We start from the raw sequence: 20,818 nt of genomic DNA, 5'->3' as shown, positions 1-20,818 counted from the left end.
CACAGGGGGTGGAGCCAGCATTGTGGTGGATAGGCACAGTCCTATTCAGAGTCCAGGTGCACTCCTCCCAGCCATCTTGATGTAAATCTCTCTATTCACCACCAGGCTACCTAGCCCTGCCCTCTGGAATTCCCCAGCCCTGTCACTCACAGAACCCAGACAGCAGATACACATCCTAGCAGAGGCGGGCTGAAATGGTTAGGCAAGCAAATACCTACTTTCTAAAAGTGGTATTTGCAAACACAGAATATTAAAATAAGCTTTACTGAAAGATGTATTTTATTATTCTGAGTTCAGGCATACTAAACTCGAATTTCTACCACGTTCTCTGAGTCTGTTAGGATTATAGAATGTAACAATTCTTATAGCCCATTCTGGCCTATGAGAACAGGTAGCCTTGCAATAGTGAAAAACGAAAATGGCTGTAATTCACTATTAGGACATGCCACACACATCAGGGCTTGTCCTACCTTATACTTACAATGCACCCTGCCCTTGGGCCTACCATAGAGGTGACTAATATGAAGTTAGGGGAAGGTTTAGGGACTGGCAAGTGGGTGCACTTGCCCAGTCAGCATGACAGTACCAGACTGCACGCAGGCTCTGCAATGGCAGACCTTAGACACATTTTATAAGCCTGCTTCTAGGGGTGGCACAACCAGTGCTGAAAGCCCACTAGCAGCATTTAGATTTACAAGCCCTGGGCACTCCTGGTGCACTGTACTGGGGTCTGACAGTAAACCAAGTAAGCCATTCATGGAATCCAATCAATACATACATTTTATACTGGGAGTACTTGCACTGTGGCACTGATTGGCAGTGGCACAGTGCTCTGAGCAACTAACACCAAGCAAAACACATGAGACACACTAACAAAAAAAGTGGAAGGGAGACCCACACCAAGGGGCCAGGCCTAACAAGCACATAAGCAAGTCCAAGTACCGGTAGGCGGGTCTTTCAAACTCCAGACGCTTACGCCTCTTAGCTTGCTGAGTGTGGGTACGGACTACTCGAGTGTGTATTTGAAGTGAGATTGATGGCGAATGAGGAAAAGAAAAACATGACCTAGACCGGTTGTAGTTAACAACAGAAGATGAAAGGATCCAACAGAGTCTTTACTCTTTTTTACAATGGACGCATATCAAGCTTCACAAATAGAATTAGTCTTGGAGCATTTCGGGAAGTTCATACCAATACCAGACCTTTGCCTTTCTTATGAAATATTATTAGAGAGAGTATTGGTACTCAATAACTGCAAATAGTCAATTATTCTCATGTAATAGATAGATATTATAGTTAAGATAAAACTAAAAAGGTACTAAGTTCAGTAGTTTGTACAATTTAAAAATTGTGCATGAGAAGACCTGTAGCATTCTTACTTATGTTTGTGGACATGTCGAGCCAACAGTATATAAATAATCCGGTATAGGAGGAATTAAACTGAATGTACCATGAGGATCAATGAACTTTGGGCTATATATATATACTAAAACAGTTTTCCATAGATATAGAATGGGTAAAACCCTTTGATACATCTGGCCCAATTATTCCTAAAAAAAGACATTCATTTGAATCAAGTGAGATTCTTAGAATACTATAACCATAGTAAGTACACATGGCATGGAAAAATAAGCAGATACTCACAGCCACTGGTTTAGTACATGATTTGAAAGTGCAGTATTGTAAGGTCTGTTAATCCTTGTTTTCCATACAGATATGTTCAGTCGTAAGTGGTCAATTAGTGGCAGAAGTTTTTGTTTGGTCTGTAAAGAAACAATAATAAACTTGGCTAAATGTATGATGCTCGTCACATAATCATTTAAGAAATGATTGAAAAGTATAATTTAACTGATGAGGGCTAACCATTACCCAAGTAAGGTGGGAACAAGAGGCCCACACTACGAAATAATGAAGCAAATTAGATCACTAGAATGAGATCTGTAGATTGGAGCAACAATTTTTCATGATTTGCCTCATTTTTATTTTCAACTTCATTTCCAGCCTAGATTTCTCAGTAAACCTCCCCACATCATCAGAGATACAATGATAGTCTGCCTTTTTTTTTATACCATCAAGAATTAACATTTACACCTCATAAAATGTTTCCATGATCAAGAACAATTACATATTTTGTTAGTGTTTAGCATGATCAAGAATAATGCCACATTTCTGTTATCCTTGTCAAATTATGGCTTAGTTGTTTAAGAGATTTCCGCTGGGGCTTACAGCTTCCTAGATAAAATGTGATCAAAAGAGATAAAAAAAAGGCCTTTTCAAGTACACAACTACAGTCACTGGTGTCATCATAACAAATGGGAAGAAAAGCTCACACTGGCTTGTCCATAGTGGTGGAAAAATAATAACATATAGGCTTATAGTGCATCACATGAAGCATTCCGGTGGTTGGAGACCAAAATTCTTTAGGAGATGACACCATCCACAACCTGTACTTTAATTATTTCCCCCTCATTTTCGTCAGGATGAAACAATGAGGAAGACACCCCAGTTTGACGGAGTTCAGATACTGAACAACATAGCATCATGTATAAGCTTTCAGCAAAGCTATCATTGGTTCATGTGGGTCTTGAATACAACTCTATTGAAACAATGCTTTTGCTAATAGCAGGTCAAGATATAAATGTAATTTTCCCTTTTACCAAGTGTTCAACTCCTTTTGGCTATACTAGTTTTCCCCTTAGCTGAGAGCAGCTAGCCTGCTACACTTGGACAATCTTCCCTTAGAGAGACTGGAAATTAACCTCATGAGGAAAATCACTGCGATAACCCAAAAAACACATAAGGCTCCAGCAAGTGGCAGGGTCATTAACTAATGAAAATGGCATTATTTCTCTGAAGCTCAGTTAGGGCCCTCTCACCAGAGTCACCTCAAAAGGACCGAATATTGAGGATTAACCGGTGAGAATATGCCACACATCTCAGTATGACACGCACAGCAATAGTCACTGAGCCACAGCTGCCTTGTACCGGGATCAGGCTGCAAAGTGGATGGTTAACAATTGTCACTTGTCAGAACCTCCGCAGCAGGAGATCAACTAAAAGCGTTACAACAGGTTTCGGAAGCTCTTGAAAAACTGCCTCAAGAGGCTGCAAAGTCAATCGTCCATCTAGGGGCCTATGGACAGGCATCCCGGAGAACAAACCTTGTCATCTATCAGCAGGTACAAGGACACGTCCAAGTGGTGAGAACAATGCCAAGAGGGGAGGAGGATAAGCCCATTGAGGACAGAAAAAAGAGCGTTTAAACACATTATCAGCCCAGAGACAGAAACAGAAATGGTACGAGGACTATGGTCACCAATGAACAGCATCCATAAATGGTACTTGGCAATAACAATGCACAGGCAACCTTATATTGAGGAAACCAGCAATGAAGGTAGCAAGAAAGAAAGAAAGACACATGAAGACAATATTGACGTTTACAGCTGATGATTAACATGGAAAAAGAAACCCCAGCAATACGAGGATAAGAGCGCCTTCTTCTTAGGAACATACGTAAAGATGTAATGACGAGGAACAGAAGAGGGGAGGGGAGGATTATGAAAGAGCCTCCACAAGAAAAGAGTAGAGAAAAAGCCTGATTAGATTTTTGGCTCGGTACCCTGAGGAGGAGGAGAAGGCAAGAGAAATGGGCCAGTGAATAAAGGCCATATTCACTCTACAGCAAGGAAGAGAATCACAAGTGCCAAAGGAGATGATAAGTGTAACAAACTACAGGCAGAACTTTAAGTTGAAGATCAACATTAATACTATGGAGAAAATGGAAGTCTTTCTGGAGGAGCTCTGTGAGACATAACTAAAGAAGGATGATAAAACTCATCATACAAGAAGATTGCCTGTACATATTTTAAAAAACCTGTACTGAGGAAAAGCATCTAAGACGCTAATATTTAAATGGAAACCAGCACAACAATAATTTTTTAAAGAAGCAGTCGCAAGCACGTTTTAGAAGACTGACAATGAACCTCATCAATTATACAAGAAATTACTCTGAAAACAATTTTGAAGGAGCTGACTATGATTAAAACTACCATGAGTGATGCAGAAAAAATACAATGCCAAAACCTCAAACAACGTCCTCTACATATGGAAAATTTAATGGAATTTAGCTTGCAACTCTGAGCAGCAGAGAAAATATCAACTATTGAACAAAAAGTGGCGGAATTGACAGACTGGAAAAAAGATCACTGTAATATGTACACAAAGATAACTGAACTCTGTGACAGAAATAGTCTAGTAACCTCGCTTTTCAGGGATCCCACATCCTTAAGAAAGATAATATGAAGGATATCCTCACCCACTTCATTCAGGAACTCAACAAGATAAACTTTTATCTACCACTTCAACTACAGAGAGCACATAGGATCAAAAACGCAACAGCAATAAGAAAGTGCATCCAAAGCAACTGGTTGCCTGCTCCCATCAGGCATTAGCAAGCACACCAAGTTTTCCTGGCAGGGTAGAAACTTGTCCCTTTTCTGTATGGAGAAAATAAGATCTACATTGCTCAAGATTTTACCTAGAAAACCAATCAGAAAATAATAAAATTCCTAGCACTGAGATTAAGACTTAAAATGGGACATAGGATACAGTCTGCTTGGGCCTGCTATGATGCTAATTAGGATTGATGGGTAGACTAAGGAATTTAAGCCCCCATCTACTGGAAAACGTTCTGGACACTTTTGATACATTCTTGATGGAAACCTTAATACAAGAATTAGCCTCTCAACAGCCAGATATGACAGCACAGATTAAGCAGTCTACTTCCTAAGTAGAGGAGAAGAAAGGCCTGGAAGCAGTCACACATCACTGGGCATCCAGTGACAAGCACAGGAAACAAAGAGACATAGGCGAGAGGGACAAATCTTGTTCACCTCCTGAATATGCTTGAGAGAAAGGCAATTAACTTTTCTGTGAGTCTGAGTTATATATTACCTCTCAAGCTTTGACACAAAATGGCAAACCACCACCATATCATTGATTTCAGGGGGGACAGTGGGGCTTCAGATGGATTAAAGCTCGGTGGTCATATTTTTCAGGCCCTTGATAAGGCTCAGCGGCATTTAGGATTCCTGTAGGAGAGACAATGGAGAGTTCTGCAGGCCATGGACCACGGATTTGCTACCATGCAACTGTGATAGCTTGAGGGCTTGGCTGCGGTTATGATGCCACTTTCAAGGAAGATCCGTTTCACATTCTTTAGCAAAAAAAGCTGGTACCAATGCATCTTGGTTTTCTTGGTGATGTGTTCTTTGAGGACTGACAAGAATATGGCAAGAAATATGACCTTCTTTTTCAGTGCTAGGTTCAAAAGTCCTCCACAGAATGAGAAGCAGACATAATTTGCTACTAATCCACACAAGGCTTGGTTACAAGTTTGGTGGTAAAACCCAGCCAACTATAACATCTGGTAAAAACCGATACCATGGTGTTCGTTAAATAATACATGTGTAAAATAACACTGATGATAAGTTTTTATTGGATGTGTTATTTACCTTTTGTGACAAATACCGCACCCGATAAATAGCACATGAAAAAAACATCAGGATTTGCCCATTTTCACGCACTGGAAGTTTTAGGAGTGAGGAAATAATTCCGTAGAGAACACAAACTGACAGAGCAACACGGGAAACAACCTTCGGACACTCCAAAATACTATTGGAGCAGGGTTCAATTTAAATAAAATATCTCACACCAAAAGAGGGTAGATCCCTGTTCCCAGTTACTTGAGTGAGTTTCCTTTCACTTCTCTGTGACATACCTTTGCAATTGTGTATGAGAGTGTCAGGAGCTCTACATCACAAAATCAATATTCACAATACTGTTTCTATGTTCAGTCAATACTGAACACCCACACTCCACCCATGGAATGCCTCCCTGGGGCAGAGTAATGCAAAGCAGCGATTTGAGCTGCTTTGTGTTACTACCACATATAGAAGCCCTTGTCGCGTTTCACCCATCAAGGCAGAATATTTTATGGGTCATCCACTTACCACTTTCAGGTGGGGGAGGCTCTAATATCTACATATGAACCAGCCCACTATGTGTGTTTTTATTACAAAAGATTAAAACAGGTCACATGCATTATGGTGAATCCTACAAATGCAAGGAAAATGATTGAAAAAAAAATGTATATATAGAATACACCTCACGTAAGCAGCCACCAAGGAGCGATTTGCAGGTTCTCGCCAACTTTCTCACTCTCTCATCTTCGGCTCTTTCCTATGATAGGGAACAGAACCAACACCCAAAACATGTGTGGAAGAAAACTGTATGTGTGTATCATAAAAACTACTATTTGTGTAAGGTACACTTCTGAGACTACTCCCTATGGATCCCCATAAAAGGTGGAGAACTTCCTCCTCGTACACATAGGGGTCAATTCCGATTCGGGAAAAAACGCTCCGAATAGCTGTTCGGAGCGTGTTTCCCGTACGAACCGTACCCTGCAACGCCCCCCGTACGTACGACGAAGTACGATTCGTACTCGGAGCCGTACTCCGTACGAGTCGTACAAGACACCATACGACTCTAATCTCCGTTCGATTCTCCCTTGGAACCCGCTGTACGCGACATCTGTACGGTTCGCGGCTGGTTTTTACGACCCAGCAAGTACGATACATGTCGGGTACGCACGTACAACCCTTTTTCTACGGGAGCTGAAAACAGCCGTAAAAGCAGAGTTTGCGGCGAAACAGGTACAGAACGGCCCCCCCGGGTACGGTGCGTACCCCCCATGATCACAGGGGTACGCACCGTACCCCTGCGATCATGGGGTATACAAACCGTACCCCCATTGTACGATCGGTGTACGAGCCGTACCCCATGTACGATGGGGGTACGGCTCGTACACCGATCGTACAATGGGGGTACGGCTCATACACCGATCGTACAATGGGGGTACGGCTCGTACACCGATTGTACATGGGTCGTACACCCCATGATCACAGGGGTACGGTGCGTACCCCTGCGATCATGGGGTGTACGGACCATACGGTGTGTATGTGTTTGTGTGCTTTTCCGTACGACTCGCCCTTACCTGATGTGGACCATACGAATCGCGTCCTCGTACCCCAGTCCTGATCATACTCGTCGAGTCGTACGGCATGTGTACGAGTCATACGGTATGTGTACGAGTCGTACGGTTCAAGGTTTCAGCCTTGCAATACGTACGGATCACGACGATTCGTACGGATTCACGGAATACGGATCGTAATTCGCGACTCGGACGGACGGGTACGATTCGTACGGAGAGGGCTCCGGATACAAATCGTACAGCCGTTTTTTTTCCCGAATCGGAATCGACCCCATTGTGTTAGACCGGGCCCTTTTTGCAGGTTTATCCCAAATCTTTTTTCCTTTTGACTCCTATTTTTCTGACCCTGTTTTTTGTTGGCTATGGGAGTCTGGACACTAAACCACTGCTGATCAGTGCTGATGCCCTCTGTATAAAATTGTGATTATGATTGGTTAGCTGTGATTGGCATATCTGATTTACTGGTAAGTCCCTAGCAAAGTGCACTGAGTGTGCCAAGGCCTGTAAATCAAATGTTATTAGTTGGCCTGCAGCACTGGTTGTGCCACCCACATAAGTTGCCCTTTAAATGTGTCTCCGACCTACCACTGTAGTGCCTGCGCACGCAGTTTTACAATGCCAAGTTGCTCTGGCAAGTGCACCCCCTTTCGAGGCCTTAACCGTCGCTTTTCTTACAAGTAAGGCAACCCTAAAGTAGGCCTAAGGTACCTCCATGGGCAAGGTGCAGTGTATGTGAAAGTTAGGACATTTACTGGTGTGTGGGATATGTCCAGATAGTGAAATACTGTGTATTTTGTTTTTCACTGTAGAAAGGCAGTCTGTCTCATAGGCTATCATTGGGGCTACACCGTAACATTTTACATGTGCAAGTTTCAACTGGGACAAAATGGAGAAATGGCGTTTAGGCTCTCTGAACCCAGAATTTAATAACACACCTTTTGGTAAAGGTTGTTTTTAAATTATGTGTTTGAAAATGCCACTTTTAGAAAGTGAAGAAAACACCATAGGGCCTTGACTCAGACTCAGTAAGGCTGAGTCAATATAACTAAAGAACAAAACAAATGCCAATACTGAGCTACACTTGCCGCAACTTGCTAACTAAGTCTTATGAAGAAAACATAAAGATCAGCTTTTTGAATTGCACCAATAAATGGTTTTATTGCACTTCTTTGCATTCAAATAATTTTTACAAAGAGTAGTTTTTTTAAATATACTTTCATCAAAACACTAGAAACAGACTATATACAATAAGTACAATTCATTCAAACCTTTCCACTATGTACATACCGACACAACATTCATAAATTTGGCCATGACAAAAATCATCACACACACTCACACACCATTCAACCAAAACACCCAATCGGGGACCGACTCACTGTTGCCTACCCCTTAACCTGGGCCACAACAATCCCAATGTCAACAAAAAATTCCTAAATATAATAAATTCCCTTGATTTACATCATCATCTCAATCTCAATAGTTATAAACCAATCACAAATTAGGGCATATTATATCTGACATGGGATCAAAACTAGGTTGACGCGCTTCGAACCCAATCGAGTGTAGGGTTCTCCTCAGGACCACAAGACTTTACAAAAAAAAATGAACTATACAAATTTAGACTGACTAATCTGCCAAATTGCCACATCTGATCAGCACCCACCGGTACCAGACTGCCTACCTTAAGTCTTCAGGGAATCAAACCCTATTTAGTGTGTTGATATGTCAAAAATCTAGATAAACACACGACACAAAAAGACAACAAAAATAATAATGACCAACTAATGAAAAAACTGTAGTCATCTGTCACAAGTCACGGTCTTAGATTGAACTGGGACTTGCCCTAGGCTGCTTGCAACAATCTTATATTGGCAGCACAATGTCCTAAAAGAATAAACAAGGAATGATCATTTATCCAGCACGCATACGTATGCGGCGTCCAGTTTAAGAAAAAAGCGAAGGCGGCTTACCGTCAAGATCACGACCGCCGCCCACATCAGCAGCAGCCTGCTTGTGTCTCCGTGTCGTCGCACAATTCCTACAAGTAAAAATGGGCGTGAGTCAAGCGTCCATACCCGCCCTTAGTCAAACAAAGTTTTCGTGGGAAGTAGAGTCCAGACCTTACCTTCGTGTTAAAGTCAGGCATAATCAATCTGCTACCGGCTCAATACCCGCAATGGCTCAATGGGGTTGAAAAGAGACTCCTCTGCTCGAGTCATAAACCAATGTGTATACACAGAAAGTAGTCACGTGACTGGAAATGGCTGGCAGCATAGGTACTTGGATATTGTAGTTTTCCTTTGAAAACTTTATTAATCCCTTTGAAAAAGACTGCCTATATAAACGGCTAACTTGCAATGTTTGTAAACAAAACAGCATTTACCATTATTTCGAGTCTTATTTAAATCCTGCAGACGGCTCAAAAAAAGCCATTTATATAGTCAGATGTTTACTTTAAATATTTCAGAAATCTCATTGAGGCCATTATTGGCTGTATTGAATTTCATAATTAGTAGGGCCTCATGTTGGCTTAGTTTTGCCTCCACATCTCCTCCACGTGGATCTTTTTCAATCTTAGAGATGACTGTCCACCTCAAGTCTGCCTCTTTATGATTTTTTGATAACCAGTGGTTGACCAGGGGGGCATTAGCCACACTTCTCCTTATCCTTGACGTGTGTTGTGTGATCCATTGTCGAACTTCCTGACCTGGGTGAGGAGGCGGAAGGTGATTCTCTTGTTGACCGGGAGCCAGTGCAGGTCTCTCAGGTGTCCGGAGATGTGGTTGCGGCGGGGGATGTCCAGGATGAGTCGTGCTGAGGCGTTCTGGATCCGCTGGAGTCTCTTCTGGAGTTTGGTGGTGGTTCCGGCGTAGAGGGAGTTGCCGTAGTCCAGACGGCTGATGACGAGGGCTTGGGTGACCGTCTTCCTGGTCTCGGTGGGGATCCACCAGAAGATCTTCCGTAGCATGCGCAGGATGTTGAAGCACGACGAGGAGACGGCGTTGACTCGTCTGGTCATGGAGAGGGAGGAGTCCAGGATGAAGCCCAGGTTGCGTGCGTGGTCTGATGGTTTGGGTGCGCTGCCTAAGGCTGGGGGCCACCAGGAGTCGTCCCAGGCGGAGGGTGAGGATCCCAGGATGAGGACTTCCGTCTTGTCCGAGTTCAGTTTCAGGCGGCTGTCCTTCATCCATTTGGCTACCTCTTTCATCCCTTCATGTAGGTTGGCTCTGGCGGTGGCGGGGTCGTTGGTGAGGGAGAGGATCAGCTGGGTGTCGTCGGCGTAGGAGATGATGTTGAGGTTGTGCTGGCATGCGATGGCTGCGAGCGGCTCATGTTGCCCAGGTTAATGGGTAGGCAAAAGTGAGTGTGTCCCCGACTGGGTGTTTTGGTTGAATGGTGTGTGAGTGTGTGTGATGATTTTTGTCTTAGCCAAATTTATGAATGTGGTGTCGGTATGTACATAATGGAAAGGTCTGAATGAATTGTACTTATTGTTGTGTTTTGATGAATGTATATTTAAAAAATCTACTCTTTGTAAAAATTACCTTCTTTACTTTTAGGAAGTGGGCATTTTCTTGCTTAACCATTCTTTGTTTGTCTGACTCTTTGTGCATTCAGAGTCTGGTTTTGGAGTGACAGAACTGGGGATGTGCATTCACTCTAGTAAGTCATAAGGGCGGTGAGATGTGTCCTGCTTTGCCTGGGTGACTCATCGCTGGGCTGAATAGACCTGGTCTTCATTTAGAGTGGCGCGAGGGGTTTCACTTGCACCTGAAGAGGCTGTGTCTCCTTTGCACAATATACACAAATAGAAAAATGACAAAATTAGTTATAAGTATGAACACCTTAAACCCCAGGACTTTATATAACTTCTAGAAACAAAAGGATCCAGCCAAAAAGAAGAGCAGAAGAACTGTGCGAGGAGTGCTGCCTTTTCTCTGTGAGGAGTGTGTTGGTCTGCGGTTGATGCTTCTCTATGTGGTGGCACAAAAGGACAGACTCTTTTACCCTGCTGTGGTATCCTACTTGTGAAGAAATCTCCAAGTGCTGTGTGTGCTTGCCTCCTGTTGGAAGTCTCAGGGAAATGAAAGACTTCACGAGAAGATTCTGGCTGGATCTCAAGGGAAACTTGCGTGAAAGGAAAACTGCAGAACTGCATGAGGAGCACTACCCCTAATATTTTTTGGGGTGGGAAGGTCTGCAGTTGCTGCTCCAGTCTGGAGCAGGAGGAGGACTGGATTGTTCGTCCCCCCTGTTTATTTAAAAAAGAGCGTGTGGACCGCTTTAGGGTGCGTCTCTGGATTTTTAGTTCTTAAAAGTGAAAATGCTTGTATGCCGACTTATTTATTTCCTTATTTTATTTGGAGCCTTTTATATAGCGCACAGATACCCCAACGGGGTGTCCCGGCGCTTCTGTGGGTCATAAAGAAAACTGTGACTGGCTCAGATGGATTTAACAGAAGAGATAGGTTTTTAGAGCTCTTCGGAAGGCGAGTTCCTCCTGGATGGTCCGGATGGTCAAAGGAAGTTTGTTCCAGTGGGTAGCGGTACAGACTTGGAATGTTTTTCCCCCAGAATGAACTTTTTTAAATCTGGGAGTGGTTAAGAGATGTTGAGAGCTGGAACGGAGAAGTCTGGTATTGCTGTAAGGACGGAGGCAGGAGGATAGGTAAGCAGAATCTTTTCCCTTGACAGCCTGATGGGCTAGGGTAAGTGCCTTAAATTCCGCCCTTTTGTGAACTGGAAGCCAGTGTAGCCTATGCCGGTGGGGAGTGATATGTTCACAAAGGGGGAGGCCGCAGACCAGACGAACAGCAGCGTTCTGGACTGTCTGGAGATGCCGTAATAGGCCATGGGGGAGTCCGAGGTATAATCCGTTGGCATAATCCAAATGGGAGGTGATCAGAGCCTGCACAATTGTTTTCCTAGTGTGACTGGGGAGGAAATTGATGAACTTTTTTATCATCCTCATCTTCGAGAAGCAGGCCACGGATACCGTCTGAATTTGTTTTTGGAAAGAAAGGTTGGTATCCCAGATTACCCCGAGGTTTTTTACTGAGTCTTTAGGCGAAGGAGGTGCGCTCAGTTCGAGGGGCCACCACAGGTTGGAGTCCAGAGGTGCGGGCTGGTGGAAAAATATGACCTCGGTTTTACCGGTGTTAAGCCGGAGGGAGTTGTTATCCATCCAACTTGCGATGTTGCGGAGACAATCTTGCAACGAGTCAAAGGTGGATTGGGATGGGGAGTCATATGAAAACAGTAGCTGTATGTCGTCCGCGTAAGAAGTGGCCATGATTCCAGATTTAGCGATGATCTCGGCCAGGGGGGAAAAATAAACGTTGAACAGAAGGGGGCTAAGTGAGGAGCCCTGAGGGACTCCCCACCTAAGCGGGCGGCTGTCTGAGGTAAATGGAGGTGTGAATACTGCCTGTGTCCAATTGGATAGAAAGGAAGCAAACCATTCCAGGGCCTTGCCTTGGATGCCTTTTGCTTGCAGACGGTCAAGGAGGAGGGGGTGGGAGACGGTGTCGAATGCTGCCGACAAGTCGAGCAGCACCAACACCGCTCTTGACCCCTCGTCCAGCTTCCATCGGATGGTATCAGCCATCTCAATAAGAGCGGATTCGGTGCTATGACCGGATCTGAATCCGTGCTGTGAGTTATGGAAGGCGCCGTGGGTTTCCAGGAAGTTAGCCAGTTGCCGTTGTACGAGTTTCTCAAGTACTTTTGCTGGGGCGGGTAGCAGAGAGATGGGACGATAGTTAGCTGGTTCGGTGGGGTCTGCGTTCGCCTTTTTAAGGATGGGCACTAGTCTGGCGTGCTTACAAGAGTCGGGGTAAATGCAGTCTGGAGGGAGTCATTCCATATCTCATTTAAGATGGGGTTGAGCAGGGGGGCTAGGGATTTGTACTGTTTTGCCGGCCAGGGTTCCATGGGGGAACCAGATTTGCATTTTAGTAATTCTGCCAGGGATTGCTCCGGGGTAATCACCTCAAAGTTGGAAAAGACATGGGTGGGGTTAGAGCTAGCTATGCGTGGATCGTCACTGACAGGGTTAGTCTTGCTGGGAAAGGAGTTCTGGATAGTAGCAATCTTATCTTCAAAATAGTTAGAGAGACGATCACAAAGGGACTGGGACACCGGGGTTTGACGCTTGAGGGCTAATGGGTCAGAAAAGGTTCTCACAGTATTGAAGATCTCTCTTGACGAGCCTTGTGCCCGGGAGATTTTCTCCTCTGGACGAATTCTTTTGTGATTAATAATTTCTTCCTGTATTCTTTAAGGGCAGATTTGTAATTGAGCTTGCTGTTTGGAGAGTAGGAGCGTCTCCAGCATCTCTCTAGTTGTTTAGCTTAGTCACTTAACGTGTAGGGAGTGTGTTATGCCTTTTTCTGCTAGTGCATGGTAAGTGATATATGTCCCTAAGGGATCAGTGTGTGGCCGATCCCCTTTGTGTACATGTGGGAAATACTGCCTGGGCCCCATGTCGGGTGTGCGTAGTGAGTGCTGATGTCTAGCCCAGGACCATGACTAGATCCTCCAGGGAGTCTCTGCTCCCTCACGCCACCTTCGCCAGCTGGAGAGGAAGGCAAAAGCAGTATCGCTCAGCCACAGGGCACTCTCTGAGCAGAGTAGGTAGGCATGTTTTATCCGGCCAAGAAGAAGAGCAGCAGGCCTGTAGCTGAGACCCGTGTTCCCCACCCAAGTGCGATGCCCCCGAGAGCCGACTGCGCTGCTGGAGCATTGCTTGGGCCACTGAGGACACAGCCCATCTATCCGGAAGAGTCCCGGGCCATGTCACGTGGTCGGGGGTCAGGAGTGGACCATATGTGTCATGCTCAGCATGCTGTGCTCCATTCCCAGTGCCTCGACCACAGATTTGCACTGGGCGCACACCTCCCAAAGTCCATTGGATACCGATGGCAGCCAGCAGTACTGTCAACTTGAAGCGGGATTCAAGTGATACATGCCACCCGGCAGTTGTTGTCCTGAGAGGCAGGTACTGTGCCTAGGGGGTCCATGTGGCTTTGGCTGCCAACCCCAGCTACATCAAGGGCAGGTGGGGAAAGTGTAACATAAGAATGTACCGGACCCTATCACCAAGTGACTTCGTGCATAAGCTAGGAACCACTGTAAGGCATGCAGGAGTGCTGGTGCCTGGGTGGGCCACATTAATGTGCCCTACGAAGGTCAGTAGAAGCGCAGGGAAGCTGCTTCCTCTGGGTTCACAGTGCTAGTGAGTGATTCCTGGGTCTTATTATATATTGCAGCATTACCAGCCCCAGGATGGGGATGTGGGAGTACCTCACTGGGTTTTAATCAGACCTACTGGATTTTTGTTTGATGCCCTAAATGTAATGCCACTTAAAAATGTGTTCTTACTTCAGGAGCTGCATACATTTGCACAGTGATGGTGTAAGGTGGTGCTAGGTATCAATGATATCAAAGACATAATGTTTTCGTGGTGGTGTTCATGACAAGTGCAACTTATAATTAATCACCAAGTGAACTGCCTGTTATGACAATCACTTTATTGCAAAGAGATTTATGATCTATGAGTAATTATGACAAATGCCTAGCGGCAAAGTGATTCATGTGATTGTGGTCTGATATGTTTTATATACAATATACGTGATATTTTTAGATAACCTTGGGTGGAGTCTCTTTTTGTGGTGTGCCTAGTGTGTCACTGATCTGTGCGCTTGTGTGTGTTGCGCAAACGCTTTACACATTGCCTCTGGGATAATCCTGACTGCTCTGCCATGCTACCAATGGGATGAGCGGGGGTTATATTGGGTGTGCAACTCCCTTTCCCCAACTAGAGTGCTGGATTCTGCCTGGCTTAGGGGCACACCTTAGCCAACCAGAAACCCAATTTCTAACACGCAGAAAGATTAAAAATGAGTTACGGAGAGGCACACTACATCCGTCTTTAATTTGTGGTGCCCACACTCATGATTAAAAAACATACCATGTTTAGACCATTTTAAGCTGAACGTCTGACATTTTTTATTGCCACTGAACTTTTTTACAAATTCAGGGCAAGGGGACATCATTCCACCCTTGAACTGCACTGGACTAAGAGGTTGCCAGGTGGCAGCCTACTAGCAGACTTCAAACAGCAGACACGAAGTAGATTTAGGGACCAAACGTCAGTTGCTTCCGGGCTCGGCGTTTACGCGTATGAGCAAACTGACCATTGCGTTACTCCAGATTATCAAGCCACTCATGGCCAAGCAAAGTGGCCTTGTCTGACTGGATAAATCTAACTTAGAGTTGCATCGCTCTTGCACCCCGTTGTGTGGCGCAAGGGCAACGCAACTGGTTGATGAAAATTCCCCGAAGTGGTCACCATTATATTCAGGTGATTCTCAGAAACATATTGCTGCAAGTCTTGCAGACTCTCATGTATTGACCTTCCTTCTTTCATTTATTTTTGCTTGGGATTTATTCCAGTTATTTGCACTTAGCGGTAGAAAATCCTACCTTTTGTCCTTCCAGCCCTTGTCTCTATTTTATTTCTAGTGCTTCTCTCCAAATCCCATCCCCATCTTCTAATTCACTCCAACATACTCACTTATGAAGAGACATTGGCAGAGGTGCTCTGTGTGCAAGCCCTTTATATGTAACAGATAAATATTCACTGCTCGCTCTGAGCGCAGCATGGGGTTTGCTAAAATAGAACGCAGGTTCTGAATTGACTGCTAAATAGAACCGTATTCCTTTAATTTGGTGCAATAATTGAGCCCTGAACAGGGAACTTTGGGGCCACATTAAGATTAGTTAAACTTTTATAAACAGCCTATAGGCTCATGTTGTTTCATTCTCTTTTGATATTGTAACTGCAAACATGTCTGCTTTAGGGAGATTTCAAAGAAGGACAAGCCTAAATAAGTAGAAATACATATCTGATTCCAGTAAATGTGTGTTTTCAATCTCCTTTGTCTGCAGGATAGGACCTTCATGTGGACGGATGGCTCTCAGTTTAACTTCCAGGCTTGGTATACCAAAGAACCCAACAACTACGGTGGGAGGGAGCCCTGCGTGCATTTCAACTTTGCCAGTAAGTGAGAACTCCTATAGATTAGCACTCAGTAATTGCCCAGATTATAGTTCTGTATACTGTTTATCTACTATTTAGTGCCTCATTCCGCTTGATTGGTAGTGTACATTCTGTCAAGCCTCTCAAGCTGTCTGTTTGCGCTTTATTTCTTGCTGCATGTGTTAATTCCAAAAGCCCTAACTAAGGCTTCCCTTGCCTGGCCAGGTTTCCTTCCTTCTGAATTTTGCAACACACTGTGGGGCATATTACCAACAAGTAGCGAAAAATATCGCTAAATGGGCTTAGCGAGTATTTTTTTATCGCCAAGCATCGCTGGATATTATCGCAGAGATAACGTGCTATTAGCAACTTTTATCTCTAAAGCGATAAACTATCCGGCGTTAGCTGCGAAATGCGTGAATATCGCTGAGAATACAGCGATATTCACGCATTATCGCTAATAGGGTCTTAGCCATTATATCCACCTCCCATTGGATATAATGGCTAAGAACTGGTCTGAGCAGGCTTTAGTTTTTGGAAATATTTGCGCTTAGCGCAAATATTTCCATCGCTTCACCTGCCTTGCTAATAGGCGATAGCTGTGTTAGCGACTGTTTTCAGTCGCTAACAGTTTGGGTATGCCCACTTTGCTGTCATTAGCGATAAATATCGCTGACAAGCAAAGCGGGTCCCAAACCGCTCGCTATCGCCTACAAGCTGTCGCTAACTGCTGTTAGCAACAGCTTGGTAATAGGGCAATAGAATTATCGCCGCTTAGCGGCCGAAAACGGCCGATAACACGGCGATAATCTTCTATCGCCCTCCTTGGTAATATGCCCCTGTGACTGATGTCTCAATGTCTAACTCAATGGTTTTCAAAAGTAAATGGTTTAATTTGAGCCAGTCTTCAGAAGCTTGAAAAGCTTAAATAAACGCTGAATACATTCAAAACAAAGTCACTGCATTGTTGCAGTTTCTCAAACAGTTCAATATTTACACGTCATTCAAAAATGCATCCCCTATGCATTTCGAGCGATGCTCTTCATCAGGGGGAGTATCTATGATAGAATAAGAAAAATACAGAGGATATAGCGCTGGGTAGGGACTAGCAAGATTATAAAAATGCGTACTGTTCAAATTAGAGGAGAAATAGTGCCATGTTAATGAAAGCGTGATACTACCTAAGTAAAATAATAACGTGAATGCAATGGTGCGATAAGCATGCTGATTAACTGTCATACGTACCGGAAAAACGACATGTGCTCGCAAAGTGGCGAGAGTGAATTACTAGCTCGGTAAGTTAAGAAACGAACATGACCACAATCCCAAAAGTAAAAAGTCAAAAAAGTCAAAAACGAGTGTGACCTCGGAATAAGTTGTAGAGTAAGTGAAAAGTACATGTTGATTCAGGAAAGAGAGAAACACACTTGCATGCAACTGGACGGATACGAGAGCCATGAGACTGTGAAAACTTTAAAAAACGTAACGCCGAGCTAATCTGTCGTGGTGCCGAAAGCTTACCGCAGAAATGAACATGACGGGCTCTCTATCATATCACGAGCACGGGTGAATTGTGGGTGTGTGCCGAACACAGAAACGTCGTTTTAAAAAGTTACAAAAATGGAAGAAGGGTCAAAGCGTGCCGATAAACATAGAAAGAGGACAAAGTGGTGAGCACAGTATTTAATAAAGCATGCAACTCTGTGCGGGTGTTTGCCACGTGAAGGACAAATGTTTCACGAGCAGATGTGAGGGCGACTTCTTTCTGGGACAATAGAGCTCTTATACGACTCATCTTGTTGAACTCTCCTTTCAAGTTCGCAATCGTCGGCCAGATTGAAACATCAAGCTTCCCATGCGGAGGAGGGAACATTACATTTTTACAACAAACCACGCGCTCACTAACTGTAACCACGTAAGGAATTCCGGCAACCATCGCACAACAATCTTCATTTTTTAAAAGTAAATAACTCCTGTTTGCTAGTAATGTGAATGTTGGGATGATAGCAGGTGCTGGTGTGCCTTTCAAATTACAGGCTAAATTCGGCTCGTTCTGGTTAAAAGAGCAATGCAATTGGACATTCCTACACATTAGTGAATGATCAGGTGTTGTAGTGCAATCCGCACCATTCAAGTAAACCTCTTTTACCTCCCTAAGGCATCTATAGGTAAATGGTAGCAACCAAGCTTCATGGAGATAAGCGGTGCCCAGAGGTTCATATCTGCCAATTGCATAGTACTTCATACAGCCTTCAAATTCGAAAAGAGGAAAAGGTAGAGTTATTAACCCGTGGATAAGCCATGTTGCCGAATTGGTCTCAGCCACAGAAAATGGTAAAGGCTCTAACTTTTCAATGTGTAACATAGAAAACATTGCATCTTTCATTGACATAAAACGTTGCTTTTCAGTCAAATTAAACGGGGCAAATAATGATGACGTATTCATGTAATGCCATGGCACCTTTCCAGCTTTCAAAGTCTGTAAAGTCCATGCAAACTGCATAATAGAACACAATAAATGTTGGCCATGGTACAAAACAGACACTACATCTTGCACAATATCAACAACAGATGACACAATATTATCTAAAGTGTAAATGCAGGAAGAAAGCGTGTTAATGCTGTTATCTACAACTGCTAGCACTTTTTCTAAATTCGCTTGATCTATAGCCCTAATGTGGGAAGCTGCTTCAATTTGGGACAGTTTCCAGACCTCGTTGTAAATAGGATATATCCATCTTTTAGATCTACCGGAAGCCGGGCATTTCTCAAAATCAATAAGATCAACATTGTCAGTCAATTTAGATAAATGTAAATGTGCTGGATTTGTAAAGCGCACGGCTGCCCGTGAGCGTCCCGGCGCTTGCTTAGGGAACCCGTCCTGGTATTCCCCTGTGAGAAACCCCGGCAGGGTGTCCACAAGGTGAAAGCCAGGCATCCTGCCGCGAGGGGCCGTAGTGGAGATTAAGCAAGCTATTGCCCAGAGTCGCAGAGTGTGACCCCGTGAGTTGAGTAGGCACCAGAGCAAGAATTGTCGAGTCCGTGGAATTTTTGAGCCCGAGACCCGCCGAGGCGGGGAATCGAACCCTGGTCCACGGTCTATCTCAGCTTCCGGGTCTGCCGCCTCTAACCACTGAGCCACGCTTCTCCACTGTTAAATGCAGCTCAACTGACGCCAAAGTGGAATGTTTGAGCCAACCCTGACACAAATTGCCTACAGAATAGGTAGTCACAGAATGGCCACTTTCGAAACGGGAATACACCCTGACCTGTGTGTAGACTGGAGCCAAACCCAGAATCAGCACTTTTGTGCCATAGCAACCAACCCTTAGGAATCAAACTGGACATGTTAAAGGAAGAATTCAGTAACGTGGTCTGTAATTCTCTGATGGACAACTTGGTATTATTATCCCAACCGGAATATTCTTCTAATTCAGGAAATGAAGGGGCATTTAATTGTTTAGTGGTAGCCAATCCAAAGCAAGTCGTTTGTGAAATTGTAGAATTTAAAAACAACATATGGTTCGGGATGAGGCATACACGATGCAAAGCCTCAGTGCCTTGCACTTGCCAACTTATAGAACCCCAAACAGATTTAAGATCAATAGTATCTTTCCTCTGCTCGTAGTCCCCAACAGCCAATTGGTCTAAAAAGGACTTTGAATACAATAATTTTAGGTGGGTAAGTCTAACCTTGGAAGTGGACTTCTCAGTCATTTTAAAATAAAATGCATTGGGATTTGACTGATTAAAATCAGTGAAATAAGTGAACCTCATTAAAAAAGAAGTGGAACTGCCTTGTACAGGAGCTGGACAATGCCCCCACTGTGTATAATTAACAGTATTCCTCCTGGTATTAGCTTTATGCAGGTAGTGATTGCCAAAATGTTGATAACAAAACAAATCACCATGATTTGCAGAATCTAGATATAAATCCTCAGCATTAAAGGCAGCATAATATTGAAAATCAGAAAACAAAGATTCTACGGTCTGAACATTCCAATCATCAGAACGTATATTTTGTTTAATTACATCCCCCATAGAAACTCGTAGGACATTAGGGACATTTATAACCTCAGTAGGCCCATGGATTTGAAATCTAATAGCATCCCACACAATCCCATCCAAGTCGGGCCAAGCAGTGATATTAACAAAAGCCAGGTCCCTTTTCAATCTGTGTGATGAGGAATGGGGAACCAATGTTCCATTAATATGTCGAATGCATGTTCTTTCTTCAACATAGTGTCCGTTGACAAGGCGGAAAAGTACACCACAGATCCAATAGACATGAACAGGTAAATCGAAAAAAAGCACCAACCAAATGTAGGTCCAAGGAGGAATCAAAAAATAGTTTTTTAAACAGTGTTGCGAGAACAGAAATCTTGGAAGGGGTGTTCGATGCGTGAGAGTCAGTGTCAAATGAAAATCTGGATTCTGTAGCCAAACAAGTTTGCAAATCAGGCATCGATTAGTCAGTGGGGTAAGTATATTCAGTCTCATCTAGGTGAGCACCAGGTAATAAACTCAATAAAGGACTTGAAACTGCAGGCATCTCGAGGGTAACATCAGGCCTGGGTGTAGAAACCGTGGCCAAAACAGAATTTCTCAAAACCGATGGACATGAGACTGCCGGAGTCATACTAAGAAGAATCGGCCACTCTGTGTAGTTTGACATTGTCAATGGAGATATACCTTTTTTTTTACGACCTGGAAGTGGT

The 20,818-nt window shown here is 43.9% G+C and overlaps 1 protein-coding gene across 2 annotated transcripts in view; it reads left to right on the top strand.

The window, feature by feature from the left end:
* Positions 1-20,818, top strand: part of LOC144827257 (lectin-like) — a 125,261-nt gene that overhangs the window by 86,553 nt on the left and 17,890 nt on the right. For both annotated transcript variants that reach the window (XM_078685640.1, XM_078685639.1), the window contains exon 5: positions 16,010-16,121. In XM_078685640.1, coding sequence (XP_078541766.1) covers positions 16,010-16,121 — 112 coding nt within the window. The remainder of the gene's footprint in view (positions 1-16,009; positions 16,122-20,818) is intronic.

The sequence above is a fragment of the Lissotriton helveticus genome, chromosome 4_1 (genome assembly GCF_964261635.1).
Source record: "Lissotriton helveticus chromosome 4_1, aLisHel1.1, whole genome shotgun sequence".
In the NCBI taxonomy this organism is placed as follows: domain Eukaryota; kingdom Metazoa; phylum Chordata; class Amphibia; order Caudata; family Salamandridae; genus Lissotriton; species Lissotriton helveticus.
Note: the sequence above shows the minus strand (reverse complement) of the source record. Positions and strands in the feature narration are given on the sequence as shown.